The sequence below is a fragment of the Camellia sinensis genome, chromosome 2 (genome assembly GCF_055761805.1).
Source record: "Camellia sinensis isolate YWXY chromosome 2, ASM5576180v1, whole genome shotgun sequence".
NCBI classification, from domain to species: Eukaryota; Viridiplantae; Streptophyta; class Magnoliopsida; order Ericales; family Theaceae; genus Camellia; species Camellia sinensis.
In genome coordinates, this window is record NC_138962.1 from 143946494 (window position 1) to 143967200 (window position 20707).

The following is a 20707-nucleotide window of genomic DNA, read 5'->3' on the forward strand; positions in this document are numbered from 1 at the left end:
GGAAGCAGCCAACGCACTGCCACAACAAAAAACAAAATTTGGAATAAAAAAAAAAATAGAAGTAAAAATTAGGCCACAATATTGATATTGATATTGTGCACTATTTGGACACCGAAATTGCTTAAGAGGTTGACACACCACGGTTATGTAGTGAAGAAACAACTCATTTTAAGGGAAAAAGAGAACTGCTCATCAATTGATGAAGTGAAGAAACAACTCATTTTAAGGGAAAAGAGAACTGCTCATCAATTGATGAAGACATTGTTAAAATATTGATGAAATTGTTTATCAAATCAATTGACAGAACCCAAGACATGAAAGAAAGCATAGCATACCCACAAAAACACAAAAACATGAAAGAGAGAGAGAGAGAGAGAGAGAGAGAGAGAGAGAGAGAGAGAGAGAGTATCCAAATGGAACTTAATTTAACAATACTAAGAATGGGAATAAAGGAAAGACTTACTGGAAAAGAGTTGTTGGAAAAGAGAAAACTTGCAGCTCTTAACCTTGGTCCTCGATGGACTTTGGGGGCCTACACCTCGAAAAATAAAATTAAAAGCATCAGAGAGAGAGAGAAAGAGGCAGTGGAAGTTTTAAATTTTTAATCTCAGGCAAATGAAAGTTTCAAATGATCTTAATAAGTAAATATAAGATTAGAAAGTTTCAATCTCAGGCCTATGCCATTCCAAAGATTAGAAAATATAAGTAAGCAAGCTACATCATCCCTTGTCCAAAATTTGCCACTGTTTATTATTAAAAATAACATCCAACTCCCACTGTTTGTATCACCAATTTGAATATACCTCTATTTTTGCTAAACCTTATCACCAATTTAAATTCACTCACTATTTTACAAAAAAGTAGAATTATATAAGCAGCTAGCATTAAAAATTAAACTATTTTCATTGAGGCATTTTACTGAACATGGTGTATGCATGAAGACACACATAAAATATAGAACGGTACAGAGACAGATTTTAATTGAGGCAATATAAATAAGAAACAAATCACATAATATAAATGAGAAACACAATCAAACCCAAATGAGAAACAAATCACATAAAATTTAGACACCCAACGAAAATCCAAATAAAAATTTTGAGGCATTCTGGAGACCCATTTTAGAAAAATATTTCAGAGATTTTATCATTTATCATTTTCAGTAACTTAGAAATGACAATATTAAATTTAAAAAAAATTCGTAAACTAAAAATAGATTGAACAATTTTATTCCCAATGGAAGCCAAGCATCCTATTAAAGACTATACCTTTAATGGGTTAACATGGTGCATTGAAATGCTATAGACAACAGCTGCAAAAATCAAAAACAAAAAAATAAAATATTCAAATAGCTCTAACTATTCAATCCTCCCATAAGCAAAATATGAACCAACCCTTTTGGATCCATTTGTTTTGCTCATGGGAAGCAGCCAACGCACTGCCACAACAAAAAACAAAATTTGGATTCCACAAAAAAAAAAAAAAAAAAGAGTAAAAATTAGGCCACAATATTGATATTGATATTGTGCACTGTTTGAACACCGAAATTGCTTAAGAGGTTGACACACCACGGCTATGTAGTGAAGAAACAATTCATTTTAAAGGAAAAAGAGAACCGCTCATCAATTGATATTGTTAAAATATTGATGAAATTGTTTACCAAATCATAACATATCCACAAAAACACAAAAGCATGAGAGAGAGAGAGAGAGAGAGAGAGAGAGAGTACCCAAATGGGGGCCTACAACTCGAAAAATAAAATTAAAAGCATTAGAGAGAGAGAGAAAGAGGCAATGGAAGTTTTAAATCTTTAATTTCAGGCAAATGAAAGGAAAGAAAAATTTATATAATATTTTAAAACAGGTAAAACAATTCACACCTTAATTAAAAAATAGAAAATAAATAAACCTCTATTATTAAAATAGGTAAAACAATCAAACAATAGATCATTGAAAAAGAAAACTCTTTTATCATTAAAACAAACATTGCAAAATCAATAAAACATTGTGAAGAAGAAAGAAAAATTTATATAATATCTCTTCTCTATGACATGAAAATATTACTTCAAACCCCAATGACAACATTTTGAGATTAATGTTGGGATGACAGTTGCTATAAAATTGATGTTGGGATTAATCCCAAGATTAATCCCAATAGCTCCAAACATTTTGTCCCAAGATTAATCCAAAGATTAATGTTGGGATGATAGTGTATTCCCGTAATAAAATTGGACAGGAGAAGATTGGACAGGAGAAAATTAATCCCAAGATTATTTCTCCTTTATTTTGTACTCTTGTAAGAAGCCATCAATTACATTAACTAAGACAATTTTAAAAATGAAATTGTTGCCCTAAAAATTGGCCAAAGTTAAAAGGATTTGAAAGTCGTTCAATAGCCATTCTAATATCGATACCAGAAATTAAAAAAAATAAAAATTAAATTTGAAAATAATAATAAAGTTAGATTAGATGGATTAAAGCAAAAATGTCTAATGTTCAGTATTTTCAAATCAATGTCACATAGTATGTAATAAACTTTCGAATTGTCTAACACCACTTGCCATCACACACAGTCCAACTCACTTTCTTCGCATATTTCCTTGTCTAGTTTTACGACCTTTATTATGTACTTGACAAAAAATGAAAACACTTGTTTTCCTTTACTAACTAAACCAGGTAAGAAGAACAATGGGACAACAAAAACTCTACACCACGATTTTGTTGTCCTCATATTCCAAGAGGTTAAAAAAGAGAAGACAAAACTAGAGAGGAAAAAAGAACCTACAACTTTAGTTTTCTCTTAAATAAAATGTAAATTTATAAATCCTGAAAAACCAATTTAAAAGACAATTAGACATCAATTTTTATTTTGACAATGGGGGATTCCAAAACTTAGCACAAAGTTATTTCCAAAGTAATTCAAAATTTACCAACGTATATTGTCTTAACAAAGGCATTTTGTTACTAAGATTAGTCTGTGTTCACCAAAAAAAAAAAAAGAAAAGAGATTTATCTATGTTTATCTTCCTTTTTCTTTTCTTTTTTCAATCCTCATTATGCACATTTTCTTTTTGGTTTAAATTTTCAACACATACTCCCAACAATCACCAAATGAAAACACTTGTTTGCCACCTGAGATTAAAAATGAAAACACTTGTTTTCCTGTACTTGCCATCCTTGTCTAGATTAATCCCAAGATTGGACAGGAGAAGATTAATTTCAAGTAAAATGCCTCAATCTCAGGCCTATGTCATTCCAAAGATTAGAAAATATAAGTAAGCAAACTCCATTAAAGATTAAAAATAACATCCAACTCCCACTGTTTGTATCACCAATTTGAATATACCTCTATTTTGCTAAACCTTCCTTGGCCTGTTATAATAAGTTCACTCACTATTTTAACAACAAAAATGTAGAATTATATAAGCAGCTAGCATTAAAAAGAGAGGCATTTTAATCTTGGAACATTTTAGCTTGTAATGTTATAAATTCGCTCACTATTTTAATTGAGTGAAATGGAGAAGGGTTCAGCAATCAACCATGGCTTAGATCAGCGGACATTAGAAGGAAAAACATAATACATTTTATCTATTCAGCGGACATTTTATAAATTCACTCACTATTTTAATTGAGGCATTTTACCGAACATGGTGTATGCATGAAGACACACACAAAACATAGAGGGGTAAAGAGACAGATTTTAATTGAGGCAATATAAATGAGAAACACAATCAAACCCAAATGAGAAACATATCACATAAAAATTTTGAGGCATACAAAGAGACCCAATCATACAAAAATATTTCAGAGACCTAATCATTTATCATTTTTAGGACATAGTGAAAATATTTCAGACCCTAACTGTTAAATATTTCAGAGACCCAATCATACAAAGTGACACACATAAAAAATTTGAACCGAGAAACATAGATCTACCTTGAATTTGATCAAACAGTGCACTCAAATCTCAAAAAAGTTGCCATAAAACCAAGAACGAAGAGTGGGTAGAAGAGATAGAGAGAGAGAGAGAGAAAAACCAGAGAGAAGAGATTAAAATTTGAAAACCAGAGAGAGGAGGACGACTGTGAGAGAGAGATAGGGAGGTGTGTTTGGTACTCATTAGGAGGAATCCAAAGAGGCAGACTATGCTAGATTTTGATTTTGGCCCTTAGATTTTGATTAAGATTGATCTGAACCGTTGATTATAAATGTATCTCTATGACAATTTCTTGCCACATAGGACATTTTCAAAAACGCTTCTCCCTTATCATATAGATTTTATCTTTTTTTGACGTCACAAAATCCAGAATCAATGTTCACATAATCAATATCCAAGTGTGTATACATGTATACCTGTAGGACTATAAAATTTGTATGGGTGATTCTACTTACACCACTCTTTTACCTCCTTACACCCTCCATCTCATTACACCACTTAAAAAAAAATTGAATTCTTATTACACCTAATATAGTACCAAAACAAACCCTATGATAAAAAACTCTTCAAAACCCATCTCTTTACACCAATACCTTTGGAGAGAAAAGAGAACAACACAGAGAGAACGACGCAAGGAAGAAGAGTAGACAACACCGATGTGGAGGCGTTCGGACGGCGTGGACGATTGAACTCACTCTTCTCATTTGCCAAAGGTAAGTGAGAAAACTCTTCTTTCTCTCTCTATATTAATAGACATAGATATGTGTATCTATCTATATATCTATATCATCTATGTCATCATTTTTTTCGAATAGACAAATAATAGCACATTCCCAACATAGCTTTGGTGGTTTAGATCTTGGAATTTAATGGGGTTTGTGATTTTTGGTGCTAGTTTTGAATGTTGAAGTTCAGATTTGGTTCTATGTTTTATCAGATTTTTGGTCCTCTGTTTTGCCCACTGTCTCTTTCTTTTTCTTTTTTTCTGAGAGTGATAGTTAAGTGAAAAGGGTTAGGGTTTTGTGGGTAAAGAGCTGCCATAGAAGGTTATCAATAGTTGTGGAAAAAAATTGAATTTCTGGGTTAGAGTTTTGTGGGTTAGTCAAGTGAGCACCATTTCTGGGTTAGTCAAGTGAGCACCATCCCTACAAAACATTCCATCATCACATTAAAAATGACTCATGTATAATAAAAATGTTACATTAAACTAAGTTCAAGATTACCATTTTTGTTTAATACTTCTCTTAATTTATGTTCAAAATTATAATCAGAATCTCTCATAGATGTCTCCTTGTTTCATAGATTTGGGTTACCCCAAACTTTTTAGTAAGTAACTTATATAAGATAATGAGCTGAGTTTTGGAAGTGGGAATGTTCTAGTGACAAGCTAAGCCAATGCCTAGTACTAGTGTTTCTTCTTCAGGACGATCTCACACTCAAGCTAGCCCAATTGACAACCCTACAGTATGTACAATGCACCAATCTCAACCACATTGCACTCCCCAATAGCACCAACCCAAACCATACACCAATAGTGGAATCCTTGAACATCTATCCACCTATTACCACAAGCTGACCATCATGACTCCCACAAATCAATAATTAGTTCACCAACTCATCAACACTAACATCAAACTCACTAGTCACCGCTGCCATTATTAATCCATTCTAAATCACATTAATCCACCTTCCAACCATATTCTCATCCCCCACTAACACAACCACCAAGGTTGCCACACCCTGTTATTTTTTAGTTTTTTCCTGGTTTACTTTCTAATTTATCTTCCTAAACTTCTTTATATTCTTGAAACACATTCTCTCTCAACTCTCCACCTTCCTTCTCTATTTCTTCTCCTAAATATCTCCACTTTCTCTACAATATCTTTTTGAAGTCAAACCTCTTTAAACCTCTATACTTTTACCAAACTGGAATATCACTTGGCTCCTACAAAATCACCAGAATATTCACCAACACCTATTTGTGAACGTCAATTTGTTCTGCCGATACAAAGGAGGCTTATTCAGAATTATCAGATCATTCATGGTGATAATTCTTTTTTATTTTTTTGATAAATATTTTCATGGTGATAATTCTGAATCAAGCAATACCTCAAAGCTGCTGAACCTGATGCTTCACCAGAAGGCCCAGAACACTTGTGGTGGTAGTGGCAGCTTCAATTGGCAGAGGAAGTTAAGGGAGGATTCGATAGAGGGTTTTGCTTAATGAAGTCACTGACCAAAAAAGTATATTTTTTTACTCTACGGAGTTGCAAGGACCCTTGTAAAAACAAGAGAATCATTGTTGATTAGCTTGTATATGCGAAGGCACCATCACGACATACTATTTATCTAGTTATTGTTGTTTTCATTTCAGTAAGCAACATATGAATGCTCGTAGTGTGCCTGTATAGCAGCGGCTATTTGAATGTGTACGGGGATACCGTGAGTGGTATGCTCGTGTTTCGCATCAGGTTGTTCAAAATCCTACACATCACTCTCAGTTTGATCTACATGTTCAACGTCCCGAGAATGATGTTACTATGGATCCTAAGTGGGTAAGCAAATTGTGAATTAACTTTTTTCACTTTTAAGTGGTTCACCATAAATCAAACACTAAGTACGATTTTTATCAATTTTTTTACTGTGTAATGATGCTTCTTTCAATGTTGGTGCTGTAGTCCATAGGCTCAATCGTGATGAGTGTGTCTTGCACCTTGACATGCTGTATGAAACCATTGGTCGCATGCTACAAGTTCTCGATGGACAGAGTTTGGGATCTACTTCGACACGTACAGAGCATCAAGTCTACTATCATAAACGTCGTAGGATGGACTGTACATGAGGATTGAGATTTGCTTTTTGTTTGATGACATAATTTTGCATAATGTCTAGCCCGTATACATTTTGGGATATAGTTTTGTGTTAACCGTACATGATATTTGGGATGTAGTTTTTTTTTATGGCATAGTTTTTGTGAAAGCCTAGCCCGTACAGAATTTGGGATCTAGTTTTTTTTTGATGACATAGTTTTTGTGAATGCCTAGGCTGTACAGAATTTGGGATATACTTTTCCCTAATGGCATAGTCTTTGTGGATGCCTTGGATCTTTTGTAAACTGGATGCGTGGTTGGACAAGTAATGAATTGTCACACTTTTGTAAGAATTTTAAATAGTTTCACATCTATTTTGTATTCAATATTTATGTCAATGGAAACTTATTTTGGCGAACATATGGATTTGTTATTGTTTGTAATGCATTGTAATGGTATTAAAGTGTTTTGGAGGGATATGATACCATTTGCTGGAAGTAACATTGTTTTTTTTAGTGTTATGGGCCAGTTTAGCGTCATACTGCTAAATAATTTGAATTATTCCGGTGTTCAGTTGTCGGAAACAATAGATCCCTCCAGCATTTAGTTGCTATATATTTCCAGAGCCACTTTATTCTAAACAATGTTTTTTTTTTATTTGTGTTGGGCCTGTTCGGTAATACATTGCTAAACAATTTGAACTACTCTAGCTCCATGTTACCGGATAAAATTTCGTTTCCCAGCATTATGTTACCGTTCAATTGGATAATTTTTGTTCGCTTCCCAACAAAGCTAGTAGAGTCCACATTGAAGTGCCTGTTCGGTCACACAATGCGAAACAAAAATTCGGTGCTATAACGCCGGAATAAATGGTTTTGTCCAGCCTTTTGTAGCTATACATTTACAGAGTCACATCCTCCCAAATGATGTGGTAATAATTTGTGTTGGGGCTGTTCGGTAATATAATGCTAGTGAATTTTAATTATTCTAGTGTTGTGTTACCAGAAAAAATAGTTTTTCCCAGCATTATGTTGCCATACAATTGGAAAATTTCAATTTGCTTCATAACAAAGTCAGTGGAGCCTACTGTGAAGTGTCTGTTCAGTCACACAATAGTAGACAAATTACATTTGTCCGGTGTTATGTTGCTGGAAAAAATATATTTGTCTGGCGTTCTATTGCTATACATTTACAGAGCCACTTTGTTATAAATAATAATTTGAGGCTGTTCGGTAATAGAATGCTAGACTTATATTTTTTTTTTGGCACTGTGATGCCGGATGTTCAATTTCGAAACACCGAACAAAAGTCGCACACCAACCCAGAAAATCGAAACAAAAACCTACCAAACTAAAAAAAAAACTCACCATTTCACTTTTTTGATGGTTTTTCACCACCGTTTCTTCATCCATTACTTTTTTTGATGATCAAATACTATGATTATCAGTTTCTCAAAAGAGATATGTAAGAAAAAAGAAAAGTTGAGAAAGGAAAAAGAGAAGTTGGAATTGAAAGGTCAGGGGGTGTAAGGAGATAATCAAATACATTTAATTTTAGTGTTTTGTCCCTTTAAGTAATTTCATGTATGGATAAAATTGGAAGAAAAAAACAATCTTATATGGAGGGTGTAAGAAGGCAAAAGAGTGGTGTAAGTAGAATCACCCTTAATGGTGTGCCTTAAGACTAAATGTGGTGTGTAAATAAAGGCACCCCTTGAGTTCATTGTCAAAGAACAATAAGAACCTTTTTTTACTATAGCCTAAACGGATTAAGTAAAGTCTCATTTAGGATAAAAAAAATTTAACTTAATTTTTTTGTTATTTTAGACTGATTAAAAAAGTTTTGTTTAGGATAACTTTTTAATTTTTTTTTTTGTAGTAGATTTAATACTTGTATGAGTAAAAGTAAAATAATTATGATTAAAATGTAATATTTTATATTACTAATGAAATTAGCCTATTTTATCTTTTAATAAATTAATTTAACTCTAACCATATGCCAACCGAGCACTAATACTTAGTTTAAACCCATGGGACTGTACCCCATGGTATGCTCTCTAGCCCTCGTAATAGAGGTTGCATATTTGAGTCCCGTATGGACGTTGGGGTAATCCTCTTTCTCGTTTCCCTAGGATTAAGCCAGTCTAGGTTTTAACAAGTGACCAAAAAAATTACTTTGTCTAATTTTAATTTAAAACTTTAATAAATTTTAAAATATTTTTAAATTTAATTTATTTATCTTTCAAAAAGTATCTTAAACAGGTATATGAGTGTGAATAACTTGGTTATTTTAAATAAAAATGAATAAAATTATTTATTTTCTAACAAAAATTAACAAAATTATTTAATTTTCAAAACAAAATTTCAAAAGATAAATGTGTAAAAGGAGATAATGTAATGTGTGAAAATAGATATCCCTTAGAACTTGAGTTTTGTGTCAAAGGACGTAAGAGCCCTTTTTAACTACGATGGTGCCACGGGTCAAGTAAGTGTCATTTGGCAACATTTATAGTTTATTGTTTTTAGTTACACAAAACATTAAATATGTTTGTTTATTTTGGGTAAAAACGAGAACAAAAAATGTGTTTGGTGCGTAAATATTTTAAAACTTTGTTTTCAAAACAAGTGAAAATAGGTGGTTGTTAATGGTTAGAGATGGTGACCGGAGGTAGTGGTCAACCACGGGAGATAGTGGTTGAACACGCGGTTGCCACCAGGGAGATGTGGTTGATGGCCATGGGATGTGGTGGTCGAAAGTGATTGACAGTGGTTGGAGATGATGTGGCCAGTCGGCCAACTAAGGTGGTAGTTGAAGGTGGTTTTCAACAAAATATGGTGGCTGAAGGTGATTACCACCAGTGAGAGGTAGTTGGTGGTGAAAACAGGTGATTAGTGGTTGAGAAAGGTGATGGCCAAAATAGGTAATTAGCGACAATAGTCGATAGTGACAAGCAATAGGTGGTGGTCAAAAAAGGTAGGAGATAAAGAAGAAATGAAAAAACAAAAAAAATTAAGTAAAAAAGTGAAACCAACTCTTGTGTTTACAAAATTCAATAAATTTTAGAAACTGTTTATAATTTTTTGAAAATAAAGACAAAAATCAAAGGAGTTTTTCTTTACAATTTTCAAAAATTCTATAAATATAAATAGAAAACTGCAAATATAAACATTACCAAATAGGCTCATAATATAGGAAAATTTACCAATAGATCCCATTTCACAAACTATTAAACCAATTAGTCCCAATTTTATTCTTTTGTTCGGATAAGTCCTATCAGTGGGGAAGTTTGTTTCTTGTTGATCCTATTTTCCATATTTAGTGTAACTGTGTGGATGATTTTACCCATTATTGTTATGTTTCCATATACTGTTGGGGCCATCAATATGATCCCTCACTTCACCATCACTTCACCATCTCCCACATTATAACTCTTCCCCCCTTCTGTCTGCAAGCCCACCCGCGCATCTCTCTCTCTAAGATTTCGTTCCCTCCAAACCCTTCCACACAACCAAAAAGAGTAAACACTTAGAAAATTGAATTATAGAGAGAGAAAATCGAGTTGGGTTTTTGATCGGAAACCCTGAGATCTTATCGCCGAGCATACTAGATTTTCCATCGCTGGTTCTGAGTCCTGTGACGCCATTGATTGAAGACCCATTTAACAAGTCTTGTTCGCCATCGATTGAGAGTTCTTCTTCGGAGGAAGAGAAAGCGATTGCAGAGAAGGGGTTTTACTTGCACCCATCGCCCAGAACTACGATGCCGAGAGGATCGGAGCCACTGCAGCTTTTGCCTCTGTTTGTGTGTGTGTGTGTGTGTGTGTGTGCGCGCGCGCGTGTATCAGTGTGTGTGTGTGTGTTATGCGCTGGGTGTGTCTTAGAGAGAGAAGACAGAGCTGGGTTTGGTGTGTGCTCTGTGTGTGTGTGTGTGTGTGTGTGTGCGCGCGCGTGTATCAGTGTGTGTGTGTTATGCGCTGGGTGTGTCTTAGAGAGAGAAGACAAAAGCCATCAGTGTGTGTGTCTGCGTGTTGAAGCCATTAGTGTGTGTGTGTGTGTGTGTATCAGTGTGTGCGTGTAGATGCATGTGTGTTGATGTCCCACTCTGTGCCGTGTATACTGTTTGTGTTGTATGTGCTGTGTGTGTGTATCAGTGTGTGTATGTGTGGGTGTGTGTTGAAGCCATCAGTGTGTGTGTGTGTGTGTGCGTGCGCGTGTATCAGTGTGTGTGTGTTATGCGCTAGGTGTGTCTTAGAGAGAGAAGAGATAGCTGGGTTTGGTGTGTGTGTGTGTGCATGGTGTCTTGTGTCTGCTAGAGAGAGAAGATATGTGTGTGGCTGGGTCTCCATGTGAGAGAGAGAGAGAGAATGCTGAGAGAGATGAGTGGTGTCTAAATGAGGGTAATTACGTCTCTCAGAATTTTCTAGGACTAAACGGTTTACTAGAATAAAAATGGGACCAATTGGTTCATAAGTTTACATTTTGGGATTTATTGGTAAATCTCCCCATAATATTTTGTATAATTTTAATTAAAATTTTAATAAATTTAAATTTAATTTATTCAACTTTCAAGCATATCTTAAACAAACATCTAAGCATGAGTAGTTTGGTTATTTTAATAAAAAATAAGCTTATTGAGCAATGAGCATTATCGAGAGCTAAGTTCGAATAATTTAGTTTTCATAGTATATAAACTTAGTAGTTTATTTAACGCTCCATTTGTTTAGGTAGAAAATATTTTTCATTTTTTTTTTATATTTGATTTGATACAATGAAAAACGAAAGTCAATGGAAAACAAGACTATTTTGGTAGAAAATATTTTCTACTTTTAAAAGGCAGAAAACGTTTTTCAGATTAAAATTTTACCAATGTTAACACACCACCACCACAACTCTCATCTCCACCACCGCATCACCATCGCCACGGCGACTGCCACCATTACCATCACCATCAACACCACTGTCACCCCATCACCATGCCACCACCTCCACCTTCTTTCCACCACCACCAACCAAACATAGAAAAATATTTTTTTGGAAAAAAAAAATCATAGAAAATGCTCTTCACCCAAAGAAACGGAGCATAAGTTTAATTTAAAAACTTAATAGATTTTAAAATATCTTCAAACTTGTTTATATTACGAGATGATCTCGAATAAATTTTTAACTAGATGAATATATGTCAAACTTAAATAGTTTGATTTGTTTTGCAATATAACGTGTGATTTGGTTCAATGATTCATCTAATTAGATAAGGGTTAGACGCTTATGGTCGGGCCATACAACATAATTTATTTTGGTTTGTAATTGTTTATTGCAAGTAGGGGAGTACAAGAATTTGGTTTACCTGAACTACTCGCTCAAATTGTTTGACCCAAACTACATGCGGGTGGTTGAGACATATGTTCGGTCAACCACAAGTTAAAGATTTTATTTTTTGTTATCTCGATATTAATTGTAACATTTTTAGTCTTAAATTAACTTTGATCATGCATTAAAATTTATTTAATTATGATTTTGGTAAAATTTTGAAATTAATTATAACGTATGGTCTTTTCATATTACATAAAAAGTATAAAATGTAGTTGTAGACATTCCATTTTGGTTGACCCTAAGATTTAGGCACTTGGATGCTTCCCGATGATGAAACCAATACATTTCCAATGGTTTGATGTACTTGGACCACTGTTGAACCTGTTGGATCATTTTTTATTCCTTGAGGCCCATTCATTTGAACGAAATTTGTATTTTCAAAACATCTTTCCAAAAAGGAAACGGGGTGTGCCAAATCAATTTTGAATTGTCAATTTTTTGAGAAAAAATTTATTTTTATAACCAAAAAAAAAAATCATTTGAAAGTCAAAATTGTTGACTAAAGCATCATGGGCACATCTTCAATCAAGCTGCAAATCCACAAATGATGGGATTATGGCCATACACAAATTCAATTTTTAGAAGATCTTGTTATCAATTTTGATGTATTGCGTTGTGCCATTATGTATATACACATTAGGGTTTGGACCTAATGTGTATATACTTGCCCTCCAAGCCTCCTAATGTGTATATACCCCTTCCCTCCTCCTTTTTTAGGATAACCAAGAAATTCTGAGTGAAATCTCTTTCTCTTTCTCTCTCTCAATCACACCTATCTCTATAGTTTTGAAAATCACACCACTTCTAATAAGCAAAATAGTGTCTCTTGCACACCATAAGTCAAACAAATCAAAATAAACAACAATTAAAGCTTGAGGGAAGCATCCAAGTCTTCAATTTCTCGCTTTTATTCACTTTTTCACCAATTTGATCACCAAACTGAGGTATTCTTCTATTTAGCTATTACTTTTAAGATATTTATCATGTTCTATGTGTTTGATAATGGTTAGGATTATATACATGCATGCTATATCATATAAAAAATATTTTGTTGATTTTATGATTACTTGTATTATATCATTAGTTTAGGTTGCATTTCATGTATTCATGAATAAAGTCCATTTAGTTGTTTTTCATTCATGCTCGTTGTTGTATTTTATTACTCTTATTTGAATTATGTGTTTAATCCATGGGTTTAATACACATGTCATGTTTAGATATCTACTAGACGCTCTTTAAGGTCATGCTTAGATATCTACTAGACACTCTTTAAGTTCATGTTTTGTATTTTGGGCATTAGAGTCTATGTTTTAGGTTATGTACAATGTATAGTAATGTGTTTTTCATGACATGGTGCTAAGGATATTGATGATTCATCTTCCTTCCTTTTGCATGTTACATGCGTTTGTATTGTTTTTAATTCCAAATAGCATGCTTAAATGTCTTGTATGCAATATCTATGTTTTATTTTGGGTATTTTTGTATTATTGCCTATGTTGGAAATATTCTTATGCTCCTTTGGAAAGTATTTGTTTTGGAAACCATTCACTTTGGAAAGTTAGCTAAAATCGTTTTTGAAAAGAAAATTATGAGAAAAGTTTTCAAAATATGTGATATTGCCTTTTTCCTGTAATTCACATAGATAGTAGGTTAGTTTAAGGGATTTAGGTAAAATAAATGAATTTGTGAAATCAAATATAGGAATAAATTTTATAAAAAGAAATTACTAGAGGTTAATCAATTGGTTGGACGAGAGGGATGCTCAAATTAATGACCTTCCTCCTCTACACCTAAACTCCCGAACCATGTTCTTTGGTTGTGATGAATCAGTGCCTTAATTGATTAGAGTTAAAACGATTTCATAGTTCCCCATGAAAATTACGTGGCGACTCTTTTGTATAATTTTATCTATTTTGACAATTTGTGTGTAGTTGCCATTATATATCTTGATGATTCATGAGTAGTGTAGGAGAGGGTTCAAGAAAGGAGTTGGAAAATTCGAAGATCTTCAAAGATCCTTGAAGAACAACTTCAAATTCTCTAGAAGAAATGTGAGAGGCTTAGATTCTTCAATGGTCTCAACTCAAGAACACAAGAGTAAAGGAGATGATGGAGATAAGAGATTGGGTGAAGAAGAAGGCAAAATAGCTAGAGAGAGAATAACGGCAAGGCTCTCCCATGGATCTCCCACTTTCACTCTCAAGGTTGATAATGGAGATGGAAAATTAGTTCTTTCCCAAGAGTCATCTCTCAAAAAATTCATCCCTTGTAAAGCTATGGGTGGGTGCTATTTATAGGCACCTCATGATTAGGATGGAGCCCAAGTGCAAGGCACATGGGGAATATTCTCTCTAACCACTTTGTCCGAGGAGGTGACTTCTCCGAGGATGAGGAAAACCTCGAAGAAGAGATCAACCTCTCGGCGAACCCTTCTTCTTAGCCACACCTAACCAATGATCCCCAATCATCCCAAAGGGTCAGGGGTAGTCCCAAAGGACGTCCTGCCGCATAAGGGTCAGGGGTAGTTCAAGAGAACGCCCTGCCGTAAATATTGCCAAGTCTCAGGGACCCCCTAGATCGTGCCACCTCGACCTGGGTATAGGCTAGTTTAACCGAAGAGTGAATTTATCTCCACTCACCGTCCTCGGGATTGGGTCCTTTGTTCGGACTCCATTACGCCCATGGTTCTGGTACGTAGACCCCGGAAAGCTCCGAGCCCGCAAGTGTTATGGGACTCATTAATGGAGCGACTTCTAGATTGCGTCTGAATCTGTTTGAAGCCAAGTGTTTCGGACCTCTAGGTTCGTGGATCCGAACCCTTTCGAGTCCGAGTGCCTCGGATCTCTAGGCTTGCTTAATACCCTTTTGAGTCCGGGCCCGAGTAAGTCTCTAGGTTCGTGGATCCGAACCCTTTCGAGTCCGAGTGCCTTGGATCTCTAGGCTTGCTTAATATCCTTTCGAGTCCGGGCCCGAGTAAGTCTCTAGGTTCGCGGATCCGAACCCTTTCGAGGCTTAGAGCCATTTAGCCCATTTGATGGTGATAAATTCGGGCCCACCAATCTTAGACTATTGGGCCTAATTAATTTAATGGGCTCAAATTAGCTCCTCTTACATTTGCCCCTTGCGTGTATGAGAAATTGTAATTTTCTTGGACATGCATAATTTCACCTTGTCAGCCATGCTTCACATTATGTCTTCGGGAATGTTTGGTCTTTACAGAGTCTATGGATAAAGCTGAGGGCTCACCGTAATTTACAGATAAAATCGATAAGTAATATTAAAAAATAATAATAATAATTTTTTTTAAAGCTTTTTTTTTTTTTTTGGAAAAAAGAAAACCAGAACTTGAATTACTCTCCACCAAGCAAACCTTGACATTTAATTCAAATAGCACCAATAAAATTGCCAAAGAAAATAAAAAAAAAAAATTTCCATTGAAAACAAACAGATCCTATATCATGACCCATTTGATTTCTCTTTCTACAAAAGTGGAAACCCACTTTTTCTTTCTTCAAATTGGAAAACCGTTATCTACTTGGGGCCTTATATATATATATATATATGTATATATGTATACATATGGAGAATATTTGAGAGGATATTCCAAGGATCACATTCTTTTTTTATTCTATTTAAAGAGAAGAATAGCAACCCTAATCAATACATTTCTCTTCTTTTTGCCTCCAGCCGCCAAGACCATCTAGCCTTTTCTCTCTCTCTCTCTCTATATATATATATATATATTGAGAGACCTAACTTCATCCCCAAGAAAGCTTCGTTTCTGCACTGCCAGAGGCCACCGCTGTGTTCTTCTTCTTCAACAAACCAACACTGCTGCCATTTGCACAGACCTCCATTGCAACTTCCAGTCCCGTCGCCGCCGTCGTCATTGAAGACCCAGCTCTGACTGTTACAGACACCACAGACCCGTCACTGACTTGTCCTGGCGTCACAACCCAGCCATCAACCTGCGCCAACTTCGACCAAGCTCCTGCTTCGTCTGTTCATCGTCATTTTGCACACCATCGGCGGCTACACCCTCGGTTATCATCGGTGTCGTGACAACGTCGTCAAGCCAACACCAGCCTCTTCCGTGGTCCTACTGCCATTGCCTTCCTCAACTGACTAGCACCGACGCCGACGCCAACGCCGCTGCTTGCTCCAGTGCCAACCACACACGTCGCCTTTTCAACGCGTCGTGTGTGGTCACCAACTCCGCTGCGACATCACCGCTGCTTTCGGCCTCGCTCATCCAACGCCGACCACGCACGTTTGCCCACTCAACGCCGTGTGTGGTCTGGCCTAACATCGCTTAGCTTCAGTTTTGTTGATCACAGTCCGTAAACCTTTTTGATTTTTAGCTTATATTTCCAACATCGGCCTCGGATATCACCCCCCTTAACTGTGGCTTTCTCTTCCTCTTGTATATACATATATTTTGTGGTAGTTTTTTTTTTGGTAGTTTTGTATATACATATATCAGAATTTATGATTCCAATGACACACATTCTTCTTTTAACAGGTTAGAGACTGAAGCCGTGTGTACGTTGATTGCTATTGTAGGGCCAAATTCAATCTGCTATTGAAGCCGTGTGTACATTGTTGGTTTCAATCTGCTGCTACTCCACTGCCAATCACTGTTGGCTTCTCTCTGCTGGTACTCCGCCATTGGCTTCAACTACTCCAACGTAGACCACGCACGTTGCCCACTCAACGTGACGTGTGTGGTTGCCGACTTCCTCTGCGACATCACTGCTGCCTCCGGCTTCGGATTGTCCGACATTGACCACACACGTCCGCCCACTCAACGCGACGTGTGTGGTCTTGCCTAGCACTGCATAGCTCGTCGTTGGCCTTGAGTGTGCTTGTTTCATATCTACGACCCGTGCTTGTGCGTCTCACACTAGCGGCCTTGCCACTGCCTCTAGCCGCAGCTTGCTCCGGCTCCGGTTTGCACCATTTCTCGGTTTCCTTGTTCATTGTTGCATTGAATCTGCTCTTGCTTTCTCTGATCTGTGGGTAAAATTTTGTTCAAACCCACTTTCCTTTCTTGCTTTGATGGACCTTTGTGCTCATGAATTTAGATCTGCTGGGTCTTAATGCTAATGTCTGTGATTTTAAATTCCACTGATGCTAAAATTTGTAAAGTTTGAGATCACAAGTTTGTGGGTGAATACTTAAACCCACTGTTTTGAACTCTACATTTGATATACATATATATATTGTGAATCTTGATTTGTTGATTGCTGCTCATTGCTAAAGAAAATAAGACTTGAGTGAACCCCTATTAAGTGCTTGGTCACTGAGAGGAGTAAAATGCCCTGATATTGAATTTTGCAATTTTGGCCTAAGATGGGTAGTACACTGTTGAACCTGCCCTGATACACTCTGAATTTGTGAACTTTGATGGTAATTTTTTGATTTTAGTCTTGAGGCTTGTAAACAGTCTTGAACTAGTGCTCTGTTGAGTCTTGATAGACTTGTTGCAATGAATCTTAATCCCGTGCGTATTGAAGACCATAGAGTTGTTGCAATTTGTTATTGTTGATGTTTGAGGAGATGAATTTGTTGAATCTTGAACTTGTGGACACTTGAGGAAATAAAATGTTGATGCCGAAATTTTGTTTGAACATTGTTGCTTTACGTCGGCTTAAGAGGAACCAGCCCGGAGAGACAAAACCTTGATTGTAGTATTTTCATGAACTTGCTCGGAGTAATAAAATTGTTGTAGCTTAAATAGATCATTATTATTTGTTGATGTTGTTCCATTCTGATAACGCTTGAATCATGATATGAAATTGATATTGCTCATCTCAGTTGTTGGCTTTGCTATTTCAGGCAAATAAATTTTTGTACGAAATCCACGACCCCGAGGCCCTCAGAATCTTCACTAATGAGAGCAAGGGCTGTCCTTCGGAAGTCTGAACGAGAGCAAAACTGTCCCTTAGGAGTTCGAAAGTAGCATACACCTTATTTCAGCAAGAAAGATCCCTCTGGAAGGCAACCGAGTCTACTAAGTCTGCACTAATAGAAGTAAAGATTGTCTCTCAAAAGTCTGAACAGAAGCAAGGTTGTTCCTCAGAAGTTCGAGCAGAAACAAGGCTGTCCCTCAGAAGTCCGAGCAGAAACAAGGCTGTCCCTCAGAAGTTCGAGCAGAAACAAGGCTGTCCCTCGGAAGTCCAAGCATAAACAAGGCTGTCTCTCGGAAGTTCGAGTGGATGCGCACTTCTACTTTGGCAGCTAATGGAAGCAAAGGCTATCCCTCGGGAGTTCGAGTAAGAGTCCACTATACTTTGAAAAGAAAGATCCTCAGAGCTCGTATTGATGAAATCAAGGGCTGTTCTTCAGACCCGCACTAATGAGAGCAAGAGTTGTCCCTCGGAAGGCTCTCCCTCAGAAGTCTGAGCAGAAACAAGTCTATCTCTCGGAAGTCCGAGTGGATGTGCACTTCTACTTCGGCAGCTAATGGAAGTAAAGGCTATCCCTCGATGCTCGCACTGACGGAAGCGAGATATGTTCTTCGAAATTCTGAGGCGGAGAACACACTCTACTTTAGCAAGAAAGATCCTTGAGGCTCGCATTGATGGAAGCGAGGTCTATTCTTCGAAATTCTGAGTGGGAGCACACACTCTACTTCAACAAGAAAGATCCTCAAAGCTCACGCTGATGAAAACAAGATTTGCTCTTCGGAAGTCAGAGTGGGAGCACACACTCTACTTCAACAAGAGAGATCCTCAAAGCTCGCCGAGTGGGAACACACACTCTGTTTCAACAAGAAAGACCCTCGAAGCTTGCACTGATAGAAGTAAGTGCTGTTCTTTAGAAGTTTGAATAGAAGCAAAGGCTGTCCCTCGGAAGTTCGAACCCACACTAATGAGAGTAAGAGATGTCCCTCGGAAGTCTGAATGAAAGCAAGAGATGTCTCTCGGAAGTCTAAATGTATGTATACTCTTTTCTTTGGTAATCAATGAAAGCAAAGGTTGTCCCTCGAAAGTCCGAGTAGGAGTATACTCTACTTCAACAAGAAAGATCCTTGAAGCTTGAACTGACAGAAGTAAGGGCTATTCTTCGGAAGTTGAAGTGGGAACACACACTCTGCTTCAATAAGAAAGTCCCTCGAAGCTTGCATTGCTGGAAGTAAGGGCTATTCTTCGGAAGTCCAAGTGGGAGCACACACTCTACTTCAGCAAGAAAGACCCTCAAAGCTTGCATTGATGGAAGCCATGGCTGCTCTTCGGAGGTCTGAGTGGAAGTACACTTCTATTGTGTCAAGAAAACTCCCTTCAGGCTGGTAACTGAGTCTACTATTCCTCTTTCTTCTTTGAGGGGCAACAAAAAATTGAAAATTGTTTCAAGCAACATAACACAATGAAGATATACAATGTAGAGAAAATAACTTCTAATGGAGATACATAATATGGAGGAAATAAATTTCTTCATAACATAAGAAAAATAGAACTTCTTGGACAATGTAGTAAATGCAAACTGTAAATGTCATAGATAGACTTCTTCCACGGAATGTTGAAATTTGCCCCTAGAGTTGCAAGATCATTTGGAAAGCTTTCACCAGCTGCTCGGGTTGTGGCCATCATGCACCATCATAGCCATGTCTTTGGATCTTTCTGTATAGCCTGATATCCACATCCTCGTAAGACTTTTCATGGATCTGTTGTAGTCAGAAGCTCGCTTCTTGTTGGCCAACACACCGGGCTAGGAATCCGGTACCCCCTCAGAAGTAAAGTTCTCCTTGAATATTTATGAATTGGGCAAGCTTGGCCATAGTTAGTTTTCCAACTTTGCTTTTGAGTTGTTCGAGGACTTCTCCTCTCTAGTCCTCCGGAAGGTCTTTGTCTTCAGGTATTATTGAAGGTTCTGTTCTCTTCTTGATAACAATTGTCTCCTCCTCCTCTGGGATATCAACTCCTGCCCCTAATGTAGCGAGGGCGTCTGAAAACTTGTTGTCGGAACGAGGCATATGCTCTATTTCGACCTTTTGAAATTTGTCAAGAAGCCTTCGGACTGTTGTTCGATATGTGGCCAAGGCAGGCTCCTTTAAGACGAATTGTCCTGAAACTTGCTTCACTATCAACTTTGAGTCCCCCCAAATCCGAATCTTCTTGATATTGTGCTTCTCAGCTGCTATCAAGCCTAACATAAGAGCCTCATACTCGGCTTCATTATTCGAACAATGGAAATCCAGTTTATAAGACAAATATAACTTTTCCCCACTTTTGCTTGTAAGGACTATCCCGGTTCCTCCTTTACCTCCGGCTGCTGCTCCGTCAAAGCTCAATGTCCAAAAGCTTTCCTCAGAAGCCATAGCTGCATGCACCTCTCCTCTTACTTCTTCATTCACTGGTTCATAGTCACCACTTGGAATTTGAGCAAGGAGGTCAACTAAGGCTTGGCTTTTAATCGCCTTGGGGGCTACACATGTGATCTCGAATTCACCCAGTGCTAACAACCATCTTGCCACATTCCCGATTATAGCAGGCCTGCTGATGAGGTATCGGATTGGATCACTCCTAGTAACAATCTGAATCTGATGTGCTAAGAAGTAATGTCTGAGCTTTTGGGCGGTGAATACCAAAG

General features: G+C 36.8%; 1 protein-coding gene across 1 annotated transcript in view; it reads right to left on the reverse strand.

Moving 5' to 3' along the window:
- Positions 1-15873: 15873 nt before the first annotated feature.
- LOC114310615 (uncharacterized) overlaps positions 15874-20707 on the reverse strand; it is a 36701-nt gene continuing 31867 nt past the window's right edge. Inside the window, exon 3 of the mRNA XM_082913082.1 lies at positions 15874-16022. Coding sequence (XP_082769208.1) covers positions 15874-16022 — 149 coding nt within the window. The remainder of the gene's footprint in view (positions 16023-20707) is intronic.